At 37.8% G+C, this 23581-nt stretch overlaps 1 protein-coding gene across 1 annotated transcript; it reads left to right on the top strand.

Moving 5' to 3' along the window:
* The first annotated feature begins 1629 nt into the window (after window positions 1–1629).
* LOC138384555 (membrane-spanning 4-domains subfamily A member 4A-like) lies at window positions 1630–16080 on the top strand. Its single transcript, XM_069470076.1, has 6 exons — window positions 1630–1758; window positions 6276–6407; window positions 9244–9300; window positions 10466–10624; window positions 13990–14091; window positions 15961–16080. Exons 1-6 carry the CDS (start codon window positions 1630–1632, stop codon window positions 16051–16053), a joined length of 672 nt encoding a protein of 223 aa, XP_069326177.1. The 3' UTR covers window positions 16054–16080.
* Window positions 16081–23581: the final 7501 nt, after the last annotated feature.

Raw genomic sequence — 23581 nt, 5'->3', positions numbered from 1 at the left:
AGCTCAGCCAAGGCTCTGGGTCCCCACAGGATGGGGCAGAGTGCACTAGCCCCTGGGATGGGGAGCTGTTCCATGGCAGCTTGGCCCCAAGGGGTAGGGAGTAGCAGAAGTTCCACTTGGGTACGGCAGGCTACCAGGTGGGCGTGGGGCCGTGGTGGAGGAGTGCAATGGCTGCTCATGTCTGGAGCAAGAGACACTCAATCATTTGTTCCAAGAAGGGGCAGCACAGTAGCAGAGCAGGCCATGTGGGGCAGGGCACAGTGTCAGCTCTTTCTTGGGATCTGAAAAAAATTGCTTAACTTACTATTTTATGATTTGTAATTTTGCACTTTTAATTTTACTGCTCTCCATAACTTTGAATATATACCTTACTAAAATTAAATTAATATTTTAAATGATTAATCTTTTATTTTCATTTTTATTTAGGCATTTGCCCTCTTTCTCTAAAATTGACCCTCTCTCTTTGATTTACATCATTTTTATTGATGCATAGATAACAATGTATTTCCCCTAGTCTATCAAAGACAAATATAGGTTGATAACACTTTCCAGTGAAATCTGAATTCTTTTCCTGAGCATAGCAAATTTGGACTGCTGCAACTTTTTTTCATCTATGGTACTATCAATAATGAAGCGATGCACATATTCAAACTTGAGACTTTTATGGGGCCTCAATGAAGCATAAATAGTATCAGAAACAACTGTGGCTTGAAGAATCTTGGCAAGCTTCACTTCCCCCTAAATTTATGGAAATTAGACATGAAACATCTGAATATCAATTCAAACGAGTAGATAAAAATTTTCATGTGGCTTAAACCTATCTTCACGTAACCTGATTGGCATTATTATGTTGAGGAGGGAAAGAGGCATAAGCATAATATATTTGTGCTTGGAGTCTCAGAAAAATAATTTTATCTATCCTTGCTATGCATTGGCAAGTCAGGACTTAAAGCTCTGTAGTAGGATAAAAGATTTAAATTTGTAGTGCCAAGGATATGACTCAGAGACATAAGTTCCATCCCCAAAGTTCAGAGTTTACAGGACAGGATATAAGGTTACATAAATCACACTCAGTAAAGGTGAACCTAGGAAGGTTTCTAGCTCTGAGAATTTGACTGTGCTCTGATTAGAAAAGGGGGACTATAAAAAAACCTACATAATAAATTGGAAAGCAGATGAGTGTGTATTTTATTACTATTATAAAAGTTATCCTTCAATGGGCAAATAGCTATTATCAAGGAAACAGACAGTAATAGGGATAGAGATAAAATCTGAGCAGACTCAGGATTTGAACGCAAAGAAATTTCTCTAATTTGAGAGGTCCAACGTATTTGTCTCATTCTGTCCATATTTCTGTCTCTACAAGACTTTCTAGCATCTTGATATCCGTGGCATTGAGCACCTTTCTCTCTCTTTCTCTTTCTCTCTCTCTCTCTCTCTCTGCCCCCCTCCACCCCCATGTTGCTGCTTCCATTTATCTGGCTGTAACAGTTAGTATAATACAGGAAGAGAATATAGACCAGATTTTGTCCTTAGGGAGGAACCTGCCTCTAAGTGTCATGCCCCTCTCTTATTTTCAGGACCTCATCCTAAATTGCATTTTTTATTGTAGCACTTTTTTCTGCTACTATGGAAACCATGCAAAGAATGGAACAGACCACAGCTGGCCTTGCTGTGCCCCAGCCTGCTGTTCTACGCTCATATTTCTGGAAAGAGTTGCAAGAGAAGTTCTTGAAGGGGAAACCCAAAGTCCTTGGGGTAAGTCAGTTGCGGATCTGGGAGAAGGGCAATGGTGGTGTAAACTCACAGCCGATCAGAACTAATGCCCAATGCTCTGTCCCGTTAGCCTTACAATACATAAATCAGCCCAAGAGACACCAGTATTTGATTTTCAGAACATATCATTTGAAAAATGATATAATATTCTATCACATCATGCTTCCAATTTAGTTATATTTAAAATATATTGACTTCAGATGTATTCTAGGGTTCTGGGTCATCCATGACAATTACATTTAACCTTAGCGTGCTAGAACAGCAAAAGCTGATGGGCCCATATTGCCACTGCTTCTCTTGGTAGCTTTTCTTAGCCCAGTGCTCAGAGGATGAAAAATCTACGTGAAATATAGAGGTTTATCTCTAGCCCAATCTTCAAACCACTGGGAAAAAGTCATTGTGAACCCTTTGGATCCTTTTTTTCCCCACTGTTATAGTTTTTATTTTGGAAAATGTAGTTATTTTTCTTGAAATATGTTGTTTATTTTGACATGCATTAGGTTTATTTTTGACTTTAGGTCTTAGAACAGTTTTCGGTTTACTGAAAAATTGAGAGGAAGGTACGGATACAGCCTCTGTGCTCCCTACCCCAACACACGCACAGCTTCCTCATTATCAACCTCCTGCGCTAGAGTGACACATTTCTTACAATCAATGAACCTACATTAACACATTATTCAAAGTCCATAAATTACATTAGGGTTCATTCCCTGTGTTGTACATTCTATGGCTTTTGACAAATGTATAATGACATGTATCCACTATTATAATAACATACAAAGCAGTTTCATTGCCCTAAAAATTCCCTGTGCTCTGCCAGTTCATCTTTTCCTTACCCCAATCCCTGGCAACCACCAGTCTTTTATTGTCTTCATAGTTTGCCTTTTCCAGAAAGTCATACAACTGAAATTGTACAATAGGTAATTTTTTTTTTTTAGATTGGCTTCTTTCACCTAATAACGTGCATTTAAGTTTCCTCCATTTTTTTAATGGCTGGATAGCTCATTTACTTTCAGCACTGAATAATATTCCATTGTCTGGATGTGTCACAGTTTGTTTATGCATTCACCTACTGTATTAGTCCGTTTTGCATTGCTATAAAGAAATGCTTGGTGCTGGGTAATTTGTAAAGAAAAGCGGTTTATTGGCTGACGGTTCTGCAGACTGTACAAGAAGCACCAGGGCAGCATCTGCTTCTGGGCAGGGCTTCAGGGAGCTTCCAATCAAGGTGGAAGGTGAAGGGGAAGGAGGCATGTTACATGGTGAGAGCGGGAGCACAAAGAGGGAGGAGGTGGTGCCAGGCTCTTTTAAACAACCATCTCTCGCGTGAACTAATAAAGTAAGAACTCACTCGTTATCGTGGGGAGGACCAAGCCATTCATGAGGGATCTGCTCTTGTGCCCCAAACACCTCCCACCAGGCCCCACATTCAACACTGACAATCAAATGTCCACATGAGATTTGGAGGGTTCAAGCATCCAAACCACACCACCTACTGAAGGACCAAACTTTGGCAATTATGAAAAAGCTACTATAAGCATCTGTGTGCAGGTTTTGTATAAACGTTAAGTTTTCAAATCCTTTGGGTAAGCACGATTGCTGGACTGTGCGGTAAGAATTTGTATAGTTTTGAAAGAAACTGTCAAACTCTCTTCCGAGTGACTGTGCCATTTTGAAGATTTCAACCAGCAACGAATGAGAGTTCCCGCTGTTCTACATCATCACCAGCATTTGGTGTTGTCAATGTTCTGGATTTTAGCCATTTTAATAGGTGTTTAGTGGAATCCCGTTGTCATTTTAATTTATATTTCCCTATGACTTAAGATGTAGAGCATCTTCTCATATGTTTCTTTACCATCTCTATGTCTTCTTTGGTGAGGTGTCTGTTAAGTTCTTTGGCCCATTTTTTAACCATAGTGTTGGTGTTCTTATCGTTCAGTTTTAAGGGTTTGCTGTGTATTTTGGGTAACAACCCTTTGTCAGATAAGTCTTTTGCAAATATCTTCTACCAGTCTGTGGCTTGTCTTCTCATCTCTTAACAGTATCTTTTGCAGAGCAGAAATTTTTAATTTTAATAAGATCCGGCTTCTCTTTCATGGATTTTGCCTTTGGTATTGTATTGATAAAGTCATCGCTAAACCCAGGGTCATCTAGAATTTGGCCTATGTTACCTTTTAGGAGTTTTATAGATTGGAGGTTTACATTTAGGCCTGTAATTCATTTTTAGTTAATTTTTGTGAAGGTTATAAGGTCTGTGTCTAGGTTCCATTTTTGCTTATGGATGTCCAGTTTTTAGAATCTTTTTTTTTAAAGACTATCTTTTCTCCATTCTATTTACATTTGCTTTTTATCAGAGATCATTAACTATATTTATGTGTCTATTTCCGGGATTTCTATTCTATCCTTGGATATATTTGCCTATTCTTCCTTCTGCCAATACCACATCGTCTTGATTCCTATAGCATTATAATATGTCTTGAAGTCAGATAGAGTTAGTCTTCCAACCTCTTCTTCTTCAATATTGTGTTTGCTGTTCTGAGTCTTTTACCTCTCCATATAAACTTTAGAGCCAATTTCTCAATATCCACAAAATAGCTTGCTGACTGTTGCTGGCTACCTCTGATGTTTATTCAAAGCCCAAGGGCTCTTTTTTAAATTTTTGAATTATGGGAGAACAAACATTTTGGTTACATGTTATGACTTTGCCACATCCCAACCATGATTTGAGACATGCCCTTCCCCCCCTGCAATGCTCTGTGCTTCCATTAGTTGTGAGTTTAGCCACCCCCAATCCCCCTACCCCCAAAGAATATTACTACTGTGTGAGCACCTTAGTGTTGGTCAGTCAGTGCCAGTTTGATGGCAAGCACATGTGATGCCTATTCTTCCATTCTTGTGATACGTCACTTCGGATGATGGGCTCAAGCTTTATCCAGGAAAATACAAGAAGTGCTAGATCACCATTGTTTCTTATAATTGAGTAGTATTCCATTGTATACATATGCCATATTTTATTAATCCACTCATGGATTGACAGGCACTTGGGTTGTTTCCACATCCTTGCTATAGTGAATTGTGCTGTCATAAACATTTGAGTGCCAATGTCTTTATTATAGAATGACTTTTGTTCCCTTGCCAAGGGCTCTTTAATCCACAGGTAGTGACTCTTCCTAGGACTGGGTCCTTCTCTTCAGGGCAACATGTTTCCTTCTGGCCCAGGAACTAAGACCTGTACTCTGGGCTTTAGGAGTCTGCTTGATACTTTATTTTACAGTGGTTGAGCTGGTACCTAAGTTGCAAAACTAAGTCCTCTGAATTTTCCCTTTTCCTTTCCTCAAGTAAAAGAAGACTTTCCCTGAACTGTACTGTCTGCAGTTAAGAGAGGGGTGACACAGGCACTGGCTTGGCCATAGCTGCTGGTATCTCACTGGGTCACATGTACCCCAAAGTTCACTGGCTCTGAGCCAGCACAGCCACAGGAATTGCCCAAGGACTGCAGCCTTTGTGGCCCGACTGCCTTATGAATTTAGTCCAGGCCCCAGTCTACTTTTTTCCAGCCAGTGGTGGGCCTAGCCAGAACTCAGGTTTTGGGATGGAGGATTTCCCTCTGGCTGGGCCGGCCTTGACTCTCCCTCTGTGGGCACCAGCAGAATTCTGCCCTGTGCAGTGTTTCCCTGTGCCAGCATGGCCCTGAGTTTCAATGCAAAGTCCCACAATGACTTCACTCTCCCTCCACTGGGCACACAGATTCTCTCTCCACTTGGCGAGCTTGCGTGGCACTGCGGGGGATGGGGAATGGGTGGCATAAGCAGTGCAAGATTGTCTTTTCTGCCCCCTTCAGTGCATCTTTCCTTGATATAATGTTAAAGCCAGATGGTATGATCACCCGACTGATTTTTGGTTCTTCTGAAGGTGCTTGCTTGCACTGTTAATTGTTGAATTTGGTGTTCAAGCAGAGGGATGATCGCTGGATATTTCTATTAGGCCATCTTGCTCTGCCCTCCTCCACCTCTCCTATTTTTAGACCCCTGTACGCATACTCATGTCCTCAGGCACCAGACCCCAAGAAAATATCATAGTTTCTTTTCTTTTTTTGTTTCCTTCTGTATGCACTCTTCTTCCTTCAGGTTACTTCTCTTTGCTAGAATAATTGCTTTTTAATTCCTTGGTCACTTGTCTCTGAGCATATGACAAAGGAAAACAACAGCTGTGGAAGATGTAGCATCCTAGATATCAGAAAATTACCTCTGGGCTGGTTCTGACTTACTACTTTTAACACTGAAATTATTGGGACAATGATGGATATTCTGAAAGATAATTTTGTTAAGTTGGTATTTTCATGGTTCTTGATGTGGAAAAAAAGTAACAAGAGAATATCAAGATGGTCATGTGATTATATCAAAAAGGGGAGAATAAGGGTAACAGTGATTGTAAAGGAGGGGGCATGGACACCAATTTTATGGTGAATAATCAATTTATACTTTCTTCATCATTTTTAGACCGTGCAGATTCTGATTTCCCTGGTGAATCTCAGCTTGGGAATAATAATGATGAGTGTCACCATGCCATGTTATGTATCTTTATGTCCCCTTTCAGTGTACGTTGGATACACAATTTGGGGGTCAGTGATGGTAAGTAGAATACTTTCTGATGTAATTGGAGATGACATAACATAGCTGTTAATATCCTGATCTCTGGAATCCTATTCTAGCCTTATCTTGTAGCTTTATAAATTTGAGAAAAGTATCTAAACTTCTTTTGACTCCATTTTCTCACATTTAATGTGGTAATAATAATATAAAACTCCTAGAAAGTTAGGCAGATGAAATATTTGACATGTATCAGTTAGGATCTATTAGAGCAGCATGTAGCCAAACCCAATGGCTTAAACATTGAAACTACTGATTATTTCACAACAAGAAGCTCAGCGGCTAGTCATTTGCAGGGTTGGTTGATTCAGTGGTGCAAAGATCTCACCAAGGACTGCTGGCAGATCATATCAGAGGAGATATTGTTGACACATACCACTTTGCATAAATGTTTATATGCATATTCCAAAACCAACTATGGGTGAAGGTAAAGGATTTGCCATTATTGGCTTGGACTAATTAAGCTTCACCTCTGTGGCTGGGAAGAGTTCGCCCTACCCTGAAGCTCACAGGGGACTAAGCTAAATGAGGGTTTTGTTAGTAAGGAAGAAAAGGAGATGTGGCTGGTACACAGGCAATTTATAGTGCCCAGCCTATCAACTATCAAATATCAGCACATTGTTATCTTAGAAAATGGAATTGCTATTTGGTAAAATACGTTTCACAAGTTTAATAAAAATAACTATAATTAATATTAGCTATAATTATAATGAAAATTTAAGAGAGTTTGAAAATCTTCCCCTAAGACAAAACATCAGAGAGTTTTTATGCAAATTGAGAGTGAAAAATAACAAGTTTCATCTACTGACAACAGAAAAATAAAATTTATGAACTAGGTTTATGTGAGACTCAGAGAATCTATTTAAGTGTTATGGGGTTTTCATTAATCTACCAAGTTCAAAATTAGATAATTTAAAGTTTTATTATAGAGCTTGCTTTTGCTTCCCCCTCACCTGTTTACAGCAGAAGTGCAGGATTTGGAGAATGGAAAATGCTGTTCTAATTCCGGGAAGTTGCACAGCATTTTTTATACCTAAAAATACCAATAATAGCTTTTATTAAGCTCTTACTATGATCTGGGCACTCTGCTAAGTGCTTTATATGTGCAATTCCATTTCAAATAGTCACCACAAATTTCTGAGGGAGGATTTATTATCATCCTCACCTTATCCATGAAGAAATTGGGTCACAAAAAACAATGGTGAACTAGCACCTCTTGTATTATTCTGGATGGAGCTAGAGCCCATTCTGCTAAGTGAAGTATCACAAGAATGGAAAAACAAGCACCACATGTACTCACCATCGTATTGGTACTAATTGATCAACACTTATGTGCACATATGGTAGTAACATTCATCCGGTGTTGGGCAGGTAGGAGAGGGGAGAAGGGGATGGGTATGTTCACACCTAATTCGTGCAATGTGCACTGTCTGGGGGATGGGCACGCTTGCAGCTCTGACGTGGGCAGGGCAAAGGCAATATATGTAAGCTAAACAATTGTACCCCCATAATATTCTGAAATTAAAAAATAAAGCTATTTGGTACCAGGAATCAGGGCTCACGTAGGGTTAGGCTATTCCAAGAATTGCAGATATCTAACCACTCTAGTTTTCTGCTTTCTTTTTCATTTCCTGTTCAAGACCACATCGGAAAGCTGCTTACGTAGTTTAAACCTTCTACACCAGTTCCATATGTAATTAGGACTGCAGGGCTGTTTGCCAACTGAGGTAGCACTCAGACTATTGTAGGCATCTCACTGGATGAGCCTTTGTTTATTTGGTGAAACATTTTTTGCAGCTAACCTCCATTATTATTTCACCGTTATTTCTAAACCTTACCTGTAAAATGTCTCTTTTTTCTCCCTTATACAGCCTAAGTCCCAAGAACCAATTGTAAATTTCTCATATTTTCAGCCTCTTTACTCTCCAGTAAAACAGCTATCTGTCTTTTGCTAGAATCCCATAAAATTATTCCCACGTTAGTCTTGTTCAAATTTTCTTTTGTGTACTTTTGAGACATTGTAAAGTTTTATTCCTATGTATCTTTCATATTTCTTGTTAAATTTTTCCTCTGAGATACTTTATATATATATATTTTTCCTATAGTAAATGAGGTGCTTTTATTCAATCCTATCTTCAAATACACGAATACATACACAAATTTACAGTATGTATATATAATTTCTGCATATAATGTTTTTCCATATGCCTTACTAAATTTTTAAATAATTTATAGTAGTTTTTTGTTTGTTCGTTTTATTATCTTTTCTTTTTTTAGTTCATATTCTTTAGATTTTTACAACATAAATTATATTCATATTTACACAGCAGTAATTTTAACCATTTGTTTCAAATATTTTTCTTATATATTTTGGTTAATATGCTCAGAATAGTGTGGCATAGTAGTCTATGTCTTTACCTTGATTTTGACTTTAATGAGATAGTCCTAAGGTTTTACCATTAAACATAAGAAAGACTTTCAGACTGAGACAGATGGTCTATCATGTTATGGAAAATACAATTATATACATTTTGTCAATAATGTTTGAACCAATAATAATGTTGCATTGAATTCAATGTCCTACCAACATTGTAAACATGGATAGCAATTAGTATGTGATTTTTTCCTCAAATCTATCAATTTCAAAAATTGTAATATTTCAATATTAAAAATATCTATGCATGCCAGCTTCTGTGTTTCTTCTCAGATAATTGGTCTGTTCAACATACTTATTAACTTTAGAAGTAAGCTGTATTAAGTTATGATTTCCAATGTTTATTTAAAGTTTTTTTATCTGCGTGTTTCCTTTTACTTCTAGTTTATTATTTCAGGATCCCTGTCAATTGCAGCAGAGAAAAGAACTACAAAAGGTCTGGTGAGTAACATTTCTTATTTTTTTAATGGAGGGGGGTTCCAAGAAAGGAAGGATTAATCAAATATGTATTCTTTCAGGGCATAAGACATATTTTGTTTCTTTGTTTTTAAAAAATCAGAAGAGATTATAAGTTTTACTTAGTAGGATCTGTTTTTTAAAGATTGTAATCAAACAATTGGCTAACGATAGAATTACTGACACGAGACTGAATATTTTGGCAAAGTAGTTCCTGAGAGAATCTTTATAAAGAGACAGAGAATTCTTGAAATGTCAAGCGGGATCAGTCCAAAAAAACCCCAGCAGCTTGAGATCCAGCACGTGACAGTGACATCAGATATTGGGATGCCATAATATTTATCGACAGATTGATTAAAATTTGCATTCCCACTGTGTCCATAAAGGATTTTTAGTTTGCAATAAAAGAAATTCACTATGAAGTTATTATTATTAATACATAAGAATAAGCAAATTTAAATCGTAACATCCATGCCAACATGTCTTTCATAAAGCCAACAAAAGGCATAAGCCCGGATCTTAACAAATATTTTCTTGGCGCACAATCATATTTGAGTTTTCTTTGCTCAAAAGATAAACATCAAACTCTGGAGCGTGATTGATACGGCCCCTCCAAATCTGGCCTCAATCTGCTTCCCTAGCATCTCCTCCAGCCACAACCCTTTTGTGCTACAGCTGCACGAAACCTCTCACACTTTCCCGAGCAATTTTAGTTCTTACAAAAAGCCTCCTTACCTTCACCCATGAGAAGAGAATGTGCTGAAGCACATATGCAGCAGACAGAGGTAACATACAGAAAGCACAGAGGCGTGAGAGGCCAGCAGCATTTAGAAAACGATGCAGCAGGCAGTGGGAGGGAGGGACACAGACGGGGCTGTCCAGCCACGGCGTTAAGGAGGTTTGCAGTTTGTCTCACGTGCCCACGGAAGTCATCTGAAGGTTTGAAGCTTGGGAATAACAGCATTAGATTTGTGTTTTGGCAAGAGGTTAGAGCTGAAACTACTGTAATGGGATAAGTTAGAAGACTTGAAATATTCAATCAAGATAGAGAAGATAGACTGTGTTGGGAAAGAAATGGTGGGTGTAAAGTGGTTCATGGAGATAGATCTGAGAATATTGAATTGTTTAATTGATTTTCATTCTTTTCTAGGTCCGAGGTAGCCTTGGACTGAACATCACCAGCTCTGTCTTGGCTTTCTCAGGGGTCGTAATCAGTGCAGTCAGTGCGAGTATCTACTCGTTCCGTTACACTTACTGTAACTACAATCAGACGACAGAAAATTGTCCCATGTACATGTCCATTTTAATGGTGAGTGCTTCTTCCTCTTTTCATGGGATGCTATGGGGGAAGCAAGTCTGGGGAATGCTGGCTCTGGCAAAAGCAATAATCAACATTTTCTAATTGCTGAATGACTTTGGGAAGTTGGAAGTGATTGAGAAATAGAACAATTAGGAGTCAGGTCCACGTCTCTTCTCTCTCTTTTCTCCTCCTCTATATTTGATGAGGCAAAGTAGGGGGAAAAGCTCACGGTTATAGAACACCTACTCCTCAATATAATAGTTACTGTTCAGGCATTTTGCATAATTTTTTTTTGTTTGATTTTAAAGCACTGATCGGTATTACTGTTAATCCCCTCTACAAATGGAGCCCAGGTATCAGTCCCTGTATGTCCCCAGGGTGTCCTGATGGAGCCTGATGGAGTTACATGGCTCTCTAATAATAAAGTAAAATTGTCTTGACTGTTATCTTGCAAGTGGTGAGTGTCCTTTCTAATTTCTCTGGATGTTCTGGCAAGGTTAACCACTTTTAGCTTCAACATCTAGCTCCTGGTAACTTCTCAGTCTCCATGCTGTATTTTACCATTTTTTTGGTACCAATTGCCCATCTTTAGATGCTATCCTAACTGCTTTATTCTGCAAGTTACCACTGACACAATGTTTTGTAGGTAGTAAAACTTCTTGAAGTTTTGAGCCATTGGATTAGAGTGGGGAGGAAGAGTTACTGCCACACGTCATAGCAGACCAAATGCGCAGTTAAATCTTTGCTATGAAAAAGCCTATTGGCCATTCTCCATACCACCAAATTTTCTGTTCCCTTTCCTTCATATGTGCTTTCAGCCTCTTGCCTTGCCGCTTAGCTCTTTTCCTCATTTTCTCCTTCCCTCGACTCTATGTGAAAACTCAACATTCTTTCTAACTTATTAGGCAGAATCAATTGCATTCCTTTTACTTAATTCCTAGCTAATCCTACATAAGTCTTTAGGGCTATGTATTCACACCAAAATAACCTTTGGAGGTGTCATTGCTAAACTGATTTACTCAGAGTTTTCAAATAGCTTTTATAGTAAGCAATGTTATTTCCTCAAAATAAGAATAGAAAGCTTCTTCAGAGAACCTGACAAATTTTTCCAAGTCACTAAGTTAGAAATTGGCAAAAGCAAGATTCGATTCTAGAACTTCTTGCCTCTCATTCCCCCGTTATTTGCTATTGTTATCTTGAAGAAGAACCTTACTTTGGGTTTCTGAGGATCTCTCCACTCATAGACTTTAAGGGCACAATGATGGAGACAAAATCTGGAGTTGGCCAGCTTTGCAGAGCTAATTTCATGAGCTTGGGACCTGTGTAGTTATTCGTGACTTCATAGTTAGAAGAACCCTATGCTTCATTTAATACTCTGCTGTTGCTGTCTTGAAATTCTTTTTAAAAATTTAAACAAGATACCCTGTAAATTATGTAGCTGGTTCTTCAATCATCTCAATCACATTCTCCCAAAGGCCATTATGAATTCCTATAATTGTATGCACATTTTTTCTGCCTTTCCTTATAGCAGAGGACATCCGTAAGGGCTTCCTAGAATTTGAAGCAGCAGGTCTATTCCTGCCTGGGCACCTGCATGATCAGTCTACAGGCCCTGGAGCCCATATTTTATGCCCAGTCCCAGATTGGGCACGCTGGGAGACCTAAGAAGGAGATCAGCTTCCTACCATAAGGAAGCTCCAATTCTCCTGGGAGAAAAAGATAGGAAATACTGGAAAGTATATAATTACAAAAAGAGGTTATAAAAAGGTGACCTTTTTGTAGAAAAGAGGAGTTAGAGAGCATACTACCTGGAATCATCAGGCAGAGCCATATGAAATTGCCAATGATCAACCACCCCTGACCTAGAGAGACAGCAGTTTCATATGGCTCAAACACATGTATACTTTTTGTTGGAAGTCAAGCCCAGAGCCTATTTTGTAAATAAAATTTAACTGAAATGTAGTCAAGTCCATTTGTCTATATATTGTGTATTGCTTTTGTGTTATAATGGCAGAGTTGAGCATTTGCCACAGAGACCTATTGGTCTGCAAAACCTAAAATATATGCTATCTGGCCCATTATAGAAAGTTTGCCAACTCCTAGTCCTCCCTACTAGATCGTAAGATCCTTGAGGAAAGGGGAGTGATCTGTTTCGTTTGCTGCTCTGTCTTCTGTGCCTACGACAATGCTTGAAACAGAGGCTGCTGCATCTGTTGAAGGCATGAGCAAATAAACAATGAATGCAAATGTTCTCGAGGTCCCTTTGAGTCTGCATCACTCATGTCCTGAGCTTTTGCTCCATTGGTCCTTCCATAGCAGAGGGACTATCCCTAACCATGGAGAGAAAAAGAGAATATAACCAAAGAATTCCCTACATCAATCCCGGGTAAGATTGTTTGGTATAAGTGTACTTCCCAGTGTTCCCTAAATTTGACCATGTGTTTTGGCCAAAGGTTATCTAAAACCAGTTCTCTTGGGAGATGAATTAAAGATTTATTAACTTGGTGTTCATTGTTGCATTAGTTTCTTATTGTTGCTATAACAAATTACTACAAATTTAGTGGCTTAAGACAATACAAATAGATTATCTTACATTTCTGGAGGTCAGAAGTTCAAAATAGGTCTCATTAGGCTAAAATCCAAGTGTTGACAGGGCCATGTTCCTCTATGGGGGCACAAGGGGACAATATGTTTCTTTGCCTTTTCTGGCTTCTGGAGGCTGCCTACATTTCTTGGCTTGTCGCCCCACCCTTTATCTTCAAATCAAGCAGTGCAGCATCTTCAAATCTCTCTTGGACTTTGACTCTTCTGCCTCTTCCACTTATAAGGATTCTGTTGTTACTTTGAACCCACCTGAACAATCCAGGATAATTCCCTTATCTCAGCTAATAAGCAGCCTTAACTTCATCTGCAACTTTAATTCTCCTTTGCCGGGTCACTTGACATAGTCACAGGTTCTGGGGATTAGGGTGTGAACCTCCCTGAGGAACCATTATCCTGCCTATAATCACCAAGATATGGAATCATATTATTGTGTCAATTCTATGAAATTTATAGTACTCGAAAAGACTAAGATGACAATTATCTTTATAAATCCTTTCCCTTTTTAAAGCACTTTAGAATAATTCTGTGCCCCTGATTGCACTGGAAAGTAGTGGACCGGGGGAAAAAAATCTTATTTTAAAAGTGAAAAAGTAAGAAGTGAAGTGACATTCAGCAGACCAAGAATTGGCCAAGGCTATAGCTGCAATTAGAAGCCAGATTTCCTGACTCCTGGCCAGTCATTTTTCTCTTTTGGTGTTGTAGTTAGTGGTAGATGTTTGAAACTTGTCATCTCTAGGCCTCACGTTTCTTTGTCATGGATTTTCCCCCAGGGAATGGATGCCACAGTGGCTGTCTTAAGTATGCTGGAATTCTGCATTGCTGTGTCCCTCTCTGCCTTTGGATGCCAAGTCATGTGTTGTAGCCCCGGTGGGGTGAGTATTGGCTCTCATTTGAAGATGTCTGTGTTAGTTTTCTATTGCTGTGTAATCAATTACACAAACTTAGAGGCCTACAACAATATGCGTTTATTATTTCTCAGTTTCCATGGGTTAAGAATGTGGGCACAGCTGAAGTGTGACCTCCACCTAGAATCTTGCAAGGCTGTAATCAAGGAGTTGCCTGGGGCTGTGGTCTCATCGGAAGCTCTGATACTCTTCCACGCTCATGTGGCAGAATTCATTCCCTCTCAGGTGTAGAACTCACGACAATGCACTTTTTCTTTGAGGTCAGCAGGAGAGTGAAAGTCTCTGATATCTTAAGGCTCTTTTAAAGAGTTCATGTGATTAGATTAGTTCCATCCAGAATAATGCCTTTTTTGATAAGCTCAGAGTCAACTGATGAGTATCTACTCACAAGGATGATAACTTCTCCTATACACTTATCACACTCACACTCACGGGGAGGGGATCACAGAGTGTGGCTCACTGAGTGTCGTCTTAGAATTCTGCCTACCACAATCACTCAAGAAAAGCTGTTTTCCCCTATCCTTACTACCTTGAGATTTCCCCTCTAAGTCCAGGTCAGAGAACATTTCACAGTGGAGAGGTCCCCAAGGAGTGTTGGATTTTACTCCATGGTGTTATTATAGCAACCTTTCCTGGGCTACCAAAGAAATGTCAGGACTTCAAACTTCTCAATCAGCCGGTGAACGTGTGGCCACTCTCTCACTCTGACACCTGCGGCAGACTGTTCTGGCTGCTAAGCAGAAAGAATGTCACACAGAGAGGAAAGTGGGAAACGGAAAGAGAGAAGAGAGCAAGAAAGAGGCTCTAGGAAGAGTAGGGTAGGGGCATCCTCCAAGGATGGAGGGTTCTGGAGTAAGGAAATGGATAGTAAAACCCCAAAAGCTACTCATTAGCTTCATTACCCAAAGTCCCAGGGGCAGACAAAACCCATAGCCAAGCAATAAAATAATAATAGCTTGATGAGGTTGTGTTTCTAGTGCCCTTCTCCATCATTTTGTACCTCTTTGTCTTCTTTTGGGAGCTCCCAGGCAACACCACATCCCACACCCCCACTGCCCTTCCTCACAGAAGAGACATGAACAAAATTGTATTAATTCTAATAATGTGCTTTTGCATTATAAAACCCTAAAAGTGAGAGTTTCTCGGGAATTACAATGATTTCAAAAATTTGGGCACGGGGGCCAACTAATTAGCAAGCGTCATATCAGAGTATTTGGGCCCGTAGTCTTGGCTGCTCCTGGTGTAGGAGCTGGGGGATGTTGCTGCCACCAATCTCCTGCTATGGATCCAGAACAGCAGTGGCTTTGGGGTAAATAGTGCCTACATCTCTATCTCTTCGTGGCACCACTCCCCAGCAACCCCACGCCACACTAATTTTGTGGAAGAAGGACCATAATTTTTCTTAGTCTTATAAGGTCCCTGCTATTTTGGGCCAGTGTGGGTTTTGCAATGTTTTATTCTTAACCAAGAAATCATAATTTGGATATTCTGATATCATCAACGTGAGAAACCTACTTTGAAAGAAGAGCTCTGTATATTTCGTGACACCTGGGTTTACCTGACATGTTGGGCACCATCATCCACATGTAATATTGACCCACTTGCAAGAGCACAGCAACAGCCATCAGCATCTCAGGCTAAGAGTTATCACTGCATGTGTGTGTCTTTACATCTAAGCCGATCTACAGAATGACTGAGAAGCCCGTCAGATTGATCTTGAGAATGAATTCAGAGAAGAAAGAGTAAACTCTGACATTAATGACCTTATGTGGGGAGGAAAGGGAAACCCTCAGGTCATTGGGTGACTCACCTAGGGCATTCTGATTGATTTCACAGGTTGTGTTAATTGTGCCATCCGATCCTCACGTGGCAGAAGCAGCATCTCCTGCACCATTGAACGAAGGTTTGACGCCACCAACAGATCAATAGAAAAATGTTCCAGAAAATCTATGCTGATTGCAATGCAAGAACCCCATATGTGAAAGTACCAGGATCCAACTCTGATATATATATATATATATATATATATATGATATATGAAAAATCCAATTCAGAAATATATATACATGCATAGATATAAATATACACAAAAAATTCAAAATCATATTTTTATTTTTTCTCAAGAACTCAATAACTCATTTTGGTGGTTCCTTATCAGAGTATTAGAAATTAAATAAATAAATCATGCGTTTAATGAGGCAACGTGAGAGTTTTTCATTCATCTTTAGAACTTTATATAAAGGCATTTAATTGGCAAATAAAATTTGGCAGCATAAGGGGAAAAAACAGAATTGCTGAAACAAGGCCTCCATGAAGAATACATATTTCTAACTTTTTTCCCACCTTTGGGGACACAAAGTGCTTTTTCCTTCAAGAAGCTGAAATGCATGACTTCCCCCGCACCGTTTCTTTCTCCTGCTTTCCTTCTCCCATAGAAAGTGCCTTGTAATCGCACAGTCAGTCCTTGCGTATAAGCAACCCATCATGTGAGTATAAGTACACATCGGAGTAAAAATCTTATCGTGGATCAGATTAAATTTATATTTTCTATCTGTTTCTTCTTCTTCCTCCCTCTCCTCTATTGTGCAGAATTATATCTTCAGCAAATTTGTAACCAGTGTAATATATGAAAATATGTAATACATGGTGTTTGCTAAATGTTTGTTAAATACACTTGCTGTTTTTATTGCAGAGCAAAAATAAATAAAATTAAAAGCGATATGTTCCCATATTATTTCCCATTCAGATGCAATATAGTGAAAAAAACTAAGTGTTGATGTCTGAAATATAGCATATTGGTAAATAATGTGGGCTTTCTAATTTGACAACCCTGGGGGGTTTCATCTTGAAATCTCGTCTTTTTTATTTGTTACCCGTGTAGCCATGGACATACCACAAAATTTCTCTGTGCCTCGTATATCTCTTAAAGAAAATAATAATAATACTAGCTGTTTCATAGACCTGTGATAATTACTTGGTATATTAATAATATAGATAGAGCAACCACTACTTACTCTGGCACATAGTGAGCCTCAAAATCTTTAATTTATTTATATATATGCATGACTATATATGCATATTTGTATTTCATATATATCAATTTATCATTTTATTCAACACATATTTATAAAGTGTATACGACAAGGCAGACATTGTTTTAAGCATATGAGAAAATAATGGTGAATAAGAGAGACAATATCCTTCCTCTCTTGTAGGTTAAACTTAAGTGCCCATCAATACATGAGAGGATTAATAAAATGTGGTATATGTATACCATTGAGTTCTACTCAGCCACAAAAAACAATGGTGATCTAGCACCTCTTGTATTATCTGGATAGAGCTGGAGCACATTCTACTAAATGAAGTATCACAAGAATGGTAAAACAAGCTGAGTTCTAAATAGATTCTTGTTATCAGTCCTTTATCTGATGTGTAGTATTCGAAAATTTTTTCCCATTCTGTAGGTTGTCTGTTTACTCTTGTGACTGTTTCTTTGGCTGTGCAGATGCTTTTTAATTTGATCAGGTCCCATTTATTTATTTTTGTTGTTGCTGTGATTGCCTTAGGGGTCTTCATAAATTCTTTGCCTAGGCCAATGTCTGTAAGAGTCTTTCCTACGAACCCAAATGCCCATCAATTCATGAATGGATTAGCAAAATGTGGTATATGTATACCATGGAATATTACTCAGCTATAAGAAATAACGGCAATATGGCATCTCTTTCGTTCTCCTGGAGAGAGTTGGAACTCATTCTATTAAGTGAAGTACCCCAAGAATGGAAAAATAAGCACCACATGTACTCACCAGCAAACTGGTTTCCCTGATCATCACTTAAGTGCACATTTGGGAATAACACCAATTGGGTATCGGACAGAGGTGGGGGCTGGGTGCACTGTCTGGGTAATGGACACGCTTGAAGTTCTAACTGGGGGGGATGGGGGTGGGGGGAGGGGATGGGTGCCTACCTACACGATGAGTGCGATGTGCACTGTCTAGGGAATGGACACACTCGAAGCTCAGACTTGGGGGGGATGGGGAGGCATGGGCAATATATATAACCTGAACTTTTGTACCCCCATAATGAGCTGAAATAAAAAAACAAACAAAAAAAAGCTCCACATGTGCTCACCATCAAATTGGTATTAATTGATCAACACCTAGATGCACATATAGTAGGAACATTCATCGGGTGTCGGGCAGCTGGCGGGGAGGAGGGGATGGGTACATTCACACCTAATGGGTGCAGTGTGCAACATCTGGGGAATGGACACACTTGAAGCTCTGACTCAGGTGGGGCAAAGGTAATATATGTAACCTAACATTTGTACCCCCATAATATGCTGAAATTTAAAAAAAAAGCATATTCAGACTTCTATCTTTTCACAGTCAATGGTAAAGAAAATGGCCAATGAATTGTGAACAATTTATAGTATAATCAGCATTGCTGCAAAACTTGTCTATTGAGAAAACATGCATCCAACTATTAAAAGTAATTAATCTTCAGAAAATCAAATGAAATTTATTTGCAAGTATAACAGAAGAGTCAAAGAGCTTTGATCATTGTAATAACAGTTATAATAGGTATTTCTGTATTGTGAGATTGTAAGACGATAATCTTGAATACTATATGCAAAATCAGAGGCAAATCAAAGGTGATGTATCTAGGAGTGATGTATCACCCTTATATAACTCAATGAATTGGAAAATAGGGCATGGAACAATTTGGGGAAGAATTATATGGGGTGTTCTTAGTGATCATTAGAAAATGTGGAGTTTGCCCTAGTTTAAATTAACTCTTTTTAAAATATTGCCATTTTCCACACTTTTGTTTTCCCTGATTCTGAGTCCTGATCTTGTAAATTTGCTATATTGGAATGAAAACAGTATCAAGAAAGACACACTTTTATCTTCAACAAAACATGAACTAAATCAGAAGGGAGGAAATAGAGTTCAAGGCCATTGCTTTGTTTGCAGAATTAAGCGATGCATTTTACCTTAAGACTTGACTAGTAATTTCCCGTTTCTTTGTTTTGTTTCTTGTTATTAATTTCATCATTAAAATGTAACTTTGTGGTAGGTCTTGAAATCACGTAACATATGTCTTATGTATTTTTTCTTTATTAACAGGATTGATTGGGCTATTGTAGGTCTTTAATTATTCCATATAAATTTTAGAGTCAACTTGTCAATTATTCTAAAGACCTTCTTGGATTTTGATTAGCAGTGTGCTGAATCTATAGGTCTATTAAGGAAGAATTGCCATTTAAGTTTTTCAATCCCTTAACAGATTATACTAAATAAATCCATTTATTTAGGTCTTTTTTAATATGTCTCAGCAATGTTTTGTCATTTTCAATGTTAGGTCTTGCATATATTTTGTCAAATTCATCCTTATGTATATTGTGGGGGTATAGAATGGTATACAATATGTATATATAATAGAATGATATGAAATATTACTTTCCAAATTATTATACTGTTCAGAAATAAAATTGATTTTAATATATGGACTTTCTATCCAAGACCTTACTGGATTCATTTTTTTCTCTAGTGTTCTTCATTCACGAGTGTATATCCAGGTTTTCATCTGATGTCATTTGCTCTTAGCCTGAAGAACTTCCTTTGATGTTCATTGGAGTGGATTTTCTGGCATCAAAGTTCTTCAGAATTTTTTGTTTGTTGTCTGAATACATCTATATTTTAGATTGATTTTTGATGGATGTTTTCACAGGGTATGGATCCTAGGCTGACAGTTGTTGCCTTTAAGTACGCTAATGATGTCTTTTGAGTGTCTTCTGGCATACATAAGTTCTGATGGGAAGTCTGCAATTATTCTTATCTTTGTGCTAAGGTGCTTTTTTTCTTCCTCTGCTTTTAACATTTTCTCCTTATCATTTATTTTCAGCAATCTAATTAAGGTATGCTTTGGTGTAGTTTTATTTTTGTTTATCCAGTTTGTGGCTACTTGGGCAGCTCCTATCTGTGGGTTTATACTTTCTATCAAATTTGGAAATTCCAATGATTTCTTCAAATAATTTTCCAGCCCCCATGCTCTCCTCGTCTTCCTAGACTCAGATTACACATGTTAGACCATCTTGTATTGTCCTCCTGAGGTTTATTTACCTTTCTAGCCTTTTCCCCACTCTCTGCTTCAGATTACATAGATTGTATTTCCATCTCTGAGTGTACTGACGTTTTTTCTTTTAGAAGGCTTAATGTGCTGTTAATCCCATACAGTGATTTATTCATTTCATATATTGTGGTTTTATCTCCAGAAGTTGTATTTTGTTAATATTTTCCTTTTTTATACTCATTGTGTCCACATTTTCCTTGGAATTCTTCTTCATATTTATAGTATATGTTTTAAAGTACTTCTCTTTTATTTGCGTTGTCTCTATAATTTACAGGACTGTTTTTTTATTGGTTTATTGACTTTTCTCCTTGTTATTAGTTAGTTATTGAGTTTTTTTGCCTCTTGGCACGTACAGTGATTTTGGACTGGATGCTGGATATTGTGATTTTATGTGATTGAGTGCTCAAATTTTTCTTTTTTCACAGTGTTATACTTTATTTCTGGCAGGAAGTTAAACTTGAAGACTAGTGTAATTCTTTTCAGACTTTTAAAAAGACATTATAGGGAGGGTCTAGAGTTATTAATCTGGGCTAGTTTAGACTTACTATTATTAATATTATTATAACATTTCTGGAGGTCTCTATGCCCCAGGTATTCGTAGAAGTCACCGCATTATAGCAGGTCGGCACTTCAATGTCTCGGCCCCATGTGAGTTCTGGTAGTCATACAGCTTACAACTACCTTAATATTCTTTAACTGTACATTTGGAATTTCAACCTATAAATGTACACAGCTTAGTACTGAATAAAAAAATTAAGGAGACTCCCTTGCAGATTCCTGGAAGTCTGTGTCTACATATCTACCTCCTTTATGGTTCTCTAAACACTAATTATTGTTGCCTCAGCATGCTGATTTGTTTTCTGAATTTAGCAAGATCAACAGGGATCCATCCATGTGACTATGGTCTGGAAAGTTCCTGCCCACGGAAAACCAGAGCAATTGTTACATTCGCATGTTTTCATTTTCTCAATGTTGAAAGCCCTGCACTGACTGTTGGCCAATGTCTGGAAGCAGTTTAATTTTTTTTCTAGTTTTGAATTGTATAGAGAGGACGAGTAAGTCTTATTTCATTATGACTGGAAGAGTTCAGTTTCAGTTTTAAAAAGATGCCCGTAAACATAGACATTTGTATTTTTATTTCATTTTTTGCAATATTTAAAATTCACTTAAGTATGTCAGTATATGTAACTTAGTTAAATCAATACTTATCTGATAATTTAAAATATTCAAGCATAAAGTTGAAGTGTTACAATTTTCATATACTGATCTTTATTTTTTTTATTTCAGCGTATTACGGTGGTACAAATGTTTAGGTTACATATATTGCCTTTGCCCCACCCAAATCAGAGCTTCAATTGTGTCCATCCCCCAGACGGTGGGCACCACGCCCATTAGGTGTGTATACACTCAGCCCCCCTCCCCACCATCTGCCGACACTCGATGAATATTATTACTATATGTGCACTTAAGTTTTGATCAGTTAATACCAATTTGATAGTGGGTACACATACGGATCTTTTTAAAGCCACCTAATTTAGGTTCCATGAAAAGCAACTCATACAAGACACTAGCAAATTTCAGTTGTTATTTTATATTTAAAATAGTTTGTAATATTTTTCAATGTCCTTATATAGTAATATTCGGACAGTTTTAATACGTGCTCAAAGGTTTTTGTTTTTACACAGCATAAATACAGGAAACAAAATGAGACAAAGCTATACAAATTCTAAGGGAAATATTTAAATTTTTGAATTAATTAAAATATGTCCCTTGGTTTGAATTACTCAAAATTTATATGATAAACACCAAAAGGATGTATAAAATCATTTTCTTTTGATTGCCTGGTGGATTGAAAAAAAAACTAAATTTGACACATGGTTTGAAAAAAGCTGACAACACATTTTTGCCTTCCTCTTTGACCCTTTTCAAGATCAGCAATTTATATCTTTACTAAGGCTTTTTGGGATTGCTACTGCTCATGTGATTCTCAGGAACTTAACTACTTCTGATTAACTGTGTGAGCTGATAATATTAGATTTTTTATAAAATTGGTTTATTCAATAAGCATAGACATTCCAGCAGAGGAAGCCGTTCAGAAAGTTTCTTATGATTTCCCCTCTGGATCTTTTTATTGGCAATTTCAGTAAAGGGTGATACACTCTGCCCTGCCACTCATTGAAAAGGCCAGGTCAACTTGCTCTAATTCTTCTCAGACTCCAGACACAGTTTACCAAATACAGTCTGTAACTTTCTCCCATCTTGTGCACGCATGCTTTCAGCTTGGCTGGGAGAAGCTGGACAGAAAGAGAAAGGAGAGCCACAGTATAGGTGGGGCTCAGGAACCTCATAGCACTCTATAACCCAGCTGTCTCTAGGGTGGTTCCTTTCCCCTGCTGCCAAGAGCAGAGTGCTTCAACCCTTATTGATTACCTTCGATAACTGTTATTCAATGGTTTGCTTAAATTGTTTTATCTACTTAATATTCCTTCTCAAATTGATTTAAGATGGAAAGTAATGAAAACATTCCCATTTATTTCCAGCTCTGAAGTCACAGAAGCTGTGGCCATAGCAAGGTCTCCAAACAGTCTAAATTACATTTATGCATACAGACACATGTATATGTACATGGAGTATACATAAATTTATATATATTCCACATATACATATATGCATATGCTTTTTTTCTTAAGTTATAAAACTCTGGCAAGGTTTGCATGGAAGATGAGATTCTTTATGTCTTTGCTGATGAAAATTATCTTTCGCAAAACAAAATTATATCTAAATTTTAGAAAATTTAGTTATTTAGCACTTGGTTGCATTGTCTCAATATTTTAATTTAATTTATGTTGGAACAAGGAACAAGCCTTTAAATGACGCAAATTTCACTTATAAAAGGATCATGTGCATACAACTAAAATACAGGGTGTCCTAAAAGTCACCATACATAGGGAAAGTGGGAAATCATACATTTTCCCTATGTATGGTGACTTTGGGGACACTGTATTTATATTTTAATTGGATTCTATGAGCTGTCTTACAAGAAATTTGTTTTAGTTGACCTACTAAATAAAGGTTTTATAGTTCAAACATTTGTTATTCTTCTATCTGTTCTACACAAGAAACTCTGAGTATCCCATTATGTAGTCAAGGAAGTTTTGTCAAAGCCATTAAGCTAGTTACAAGCCACTAGTAAAGAAACTGATCTTGGGGCTTGCCAAAAGAGTTTGGTTTTAAACAGCACACAACATTTCCAATGTTCTTATCTCAAACAATTCAAAATCCACACATTCAGGCATCCCCAGTGATGAAGACAGAGCTCTTTC

Source organism: Eulemur rufifrons, chromosome 6 (genome assembly GCF_041146395.1).
Source record: "Eulemur rufifrons isolate Redbay chromosome 6, OSU_ERuf_1, whole genome shotgun sequence".
Taxonomy (NCBI): Eukaryota; Metazoa; Chordata; class Mammalia; order Primates; family Lemuridae; genus Eulemur; species Eulemur rufifrons.
This window is presented reverse-complemented; position numbering and strand designations above follow the sequence as displayed.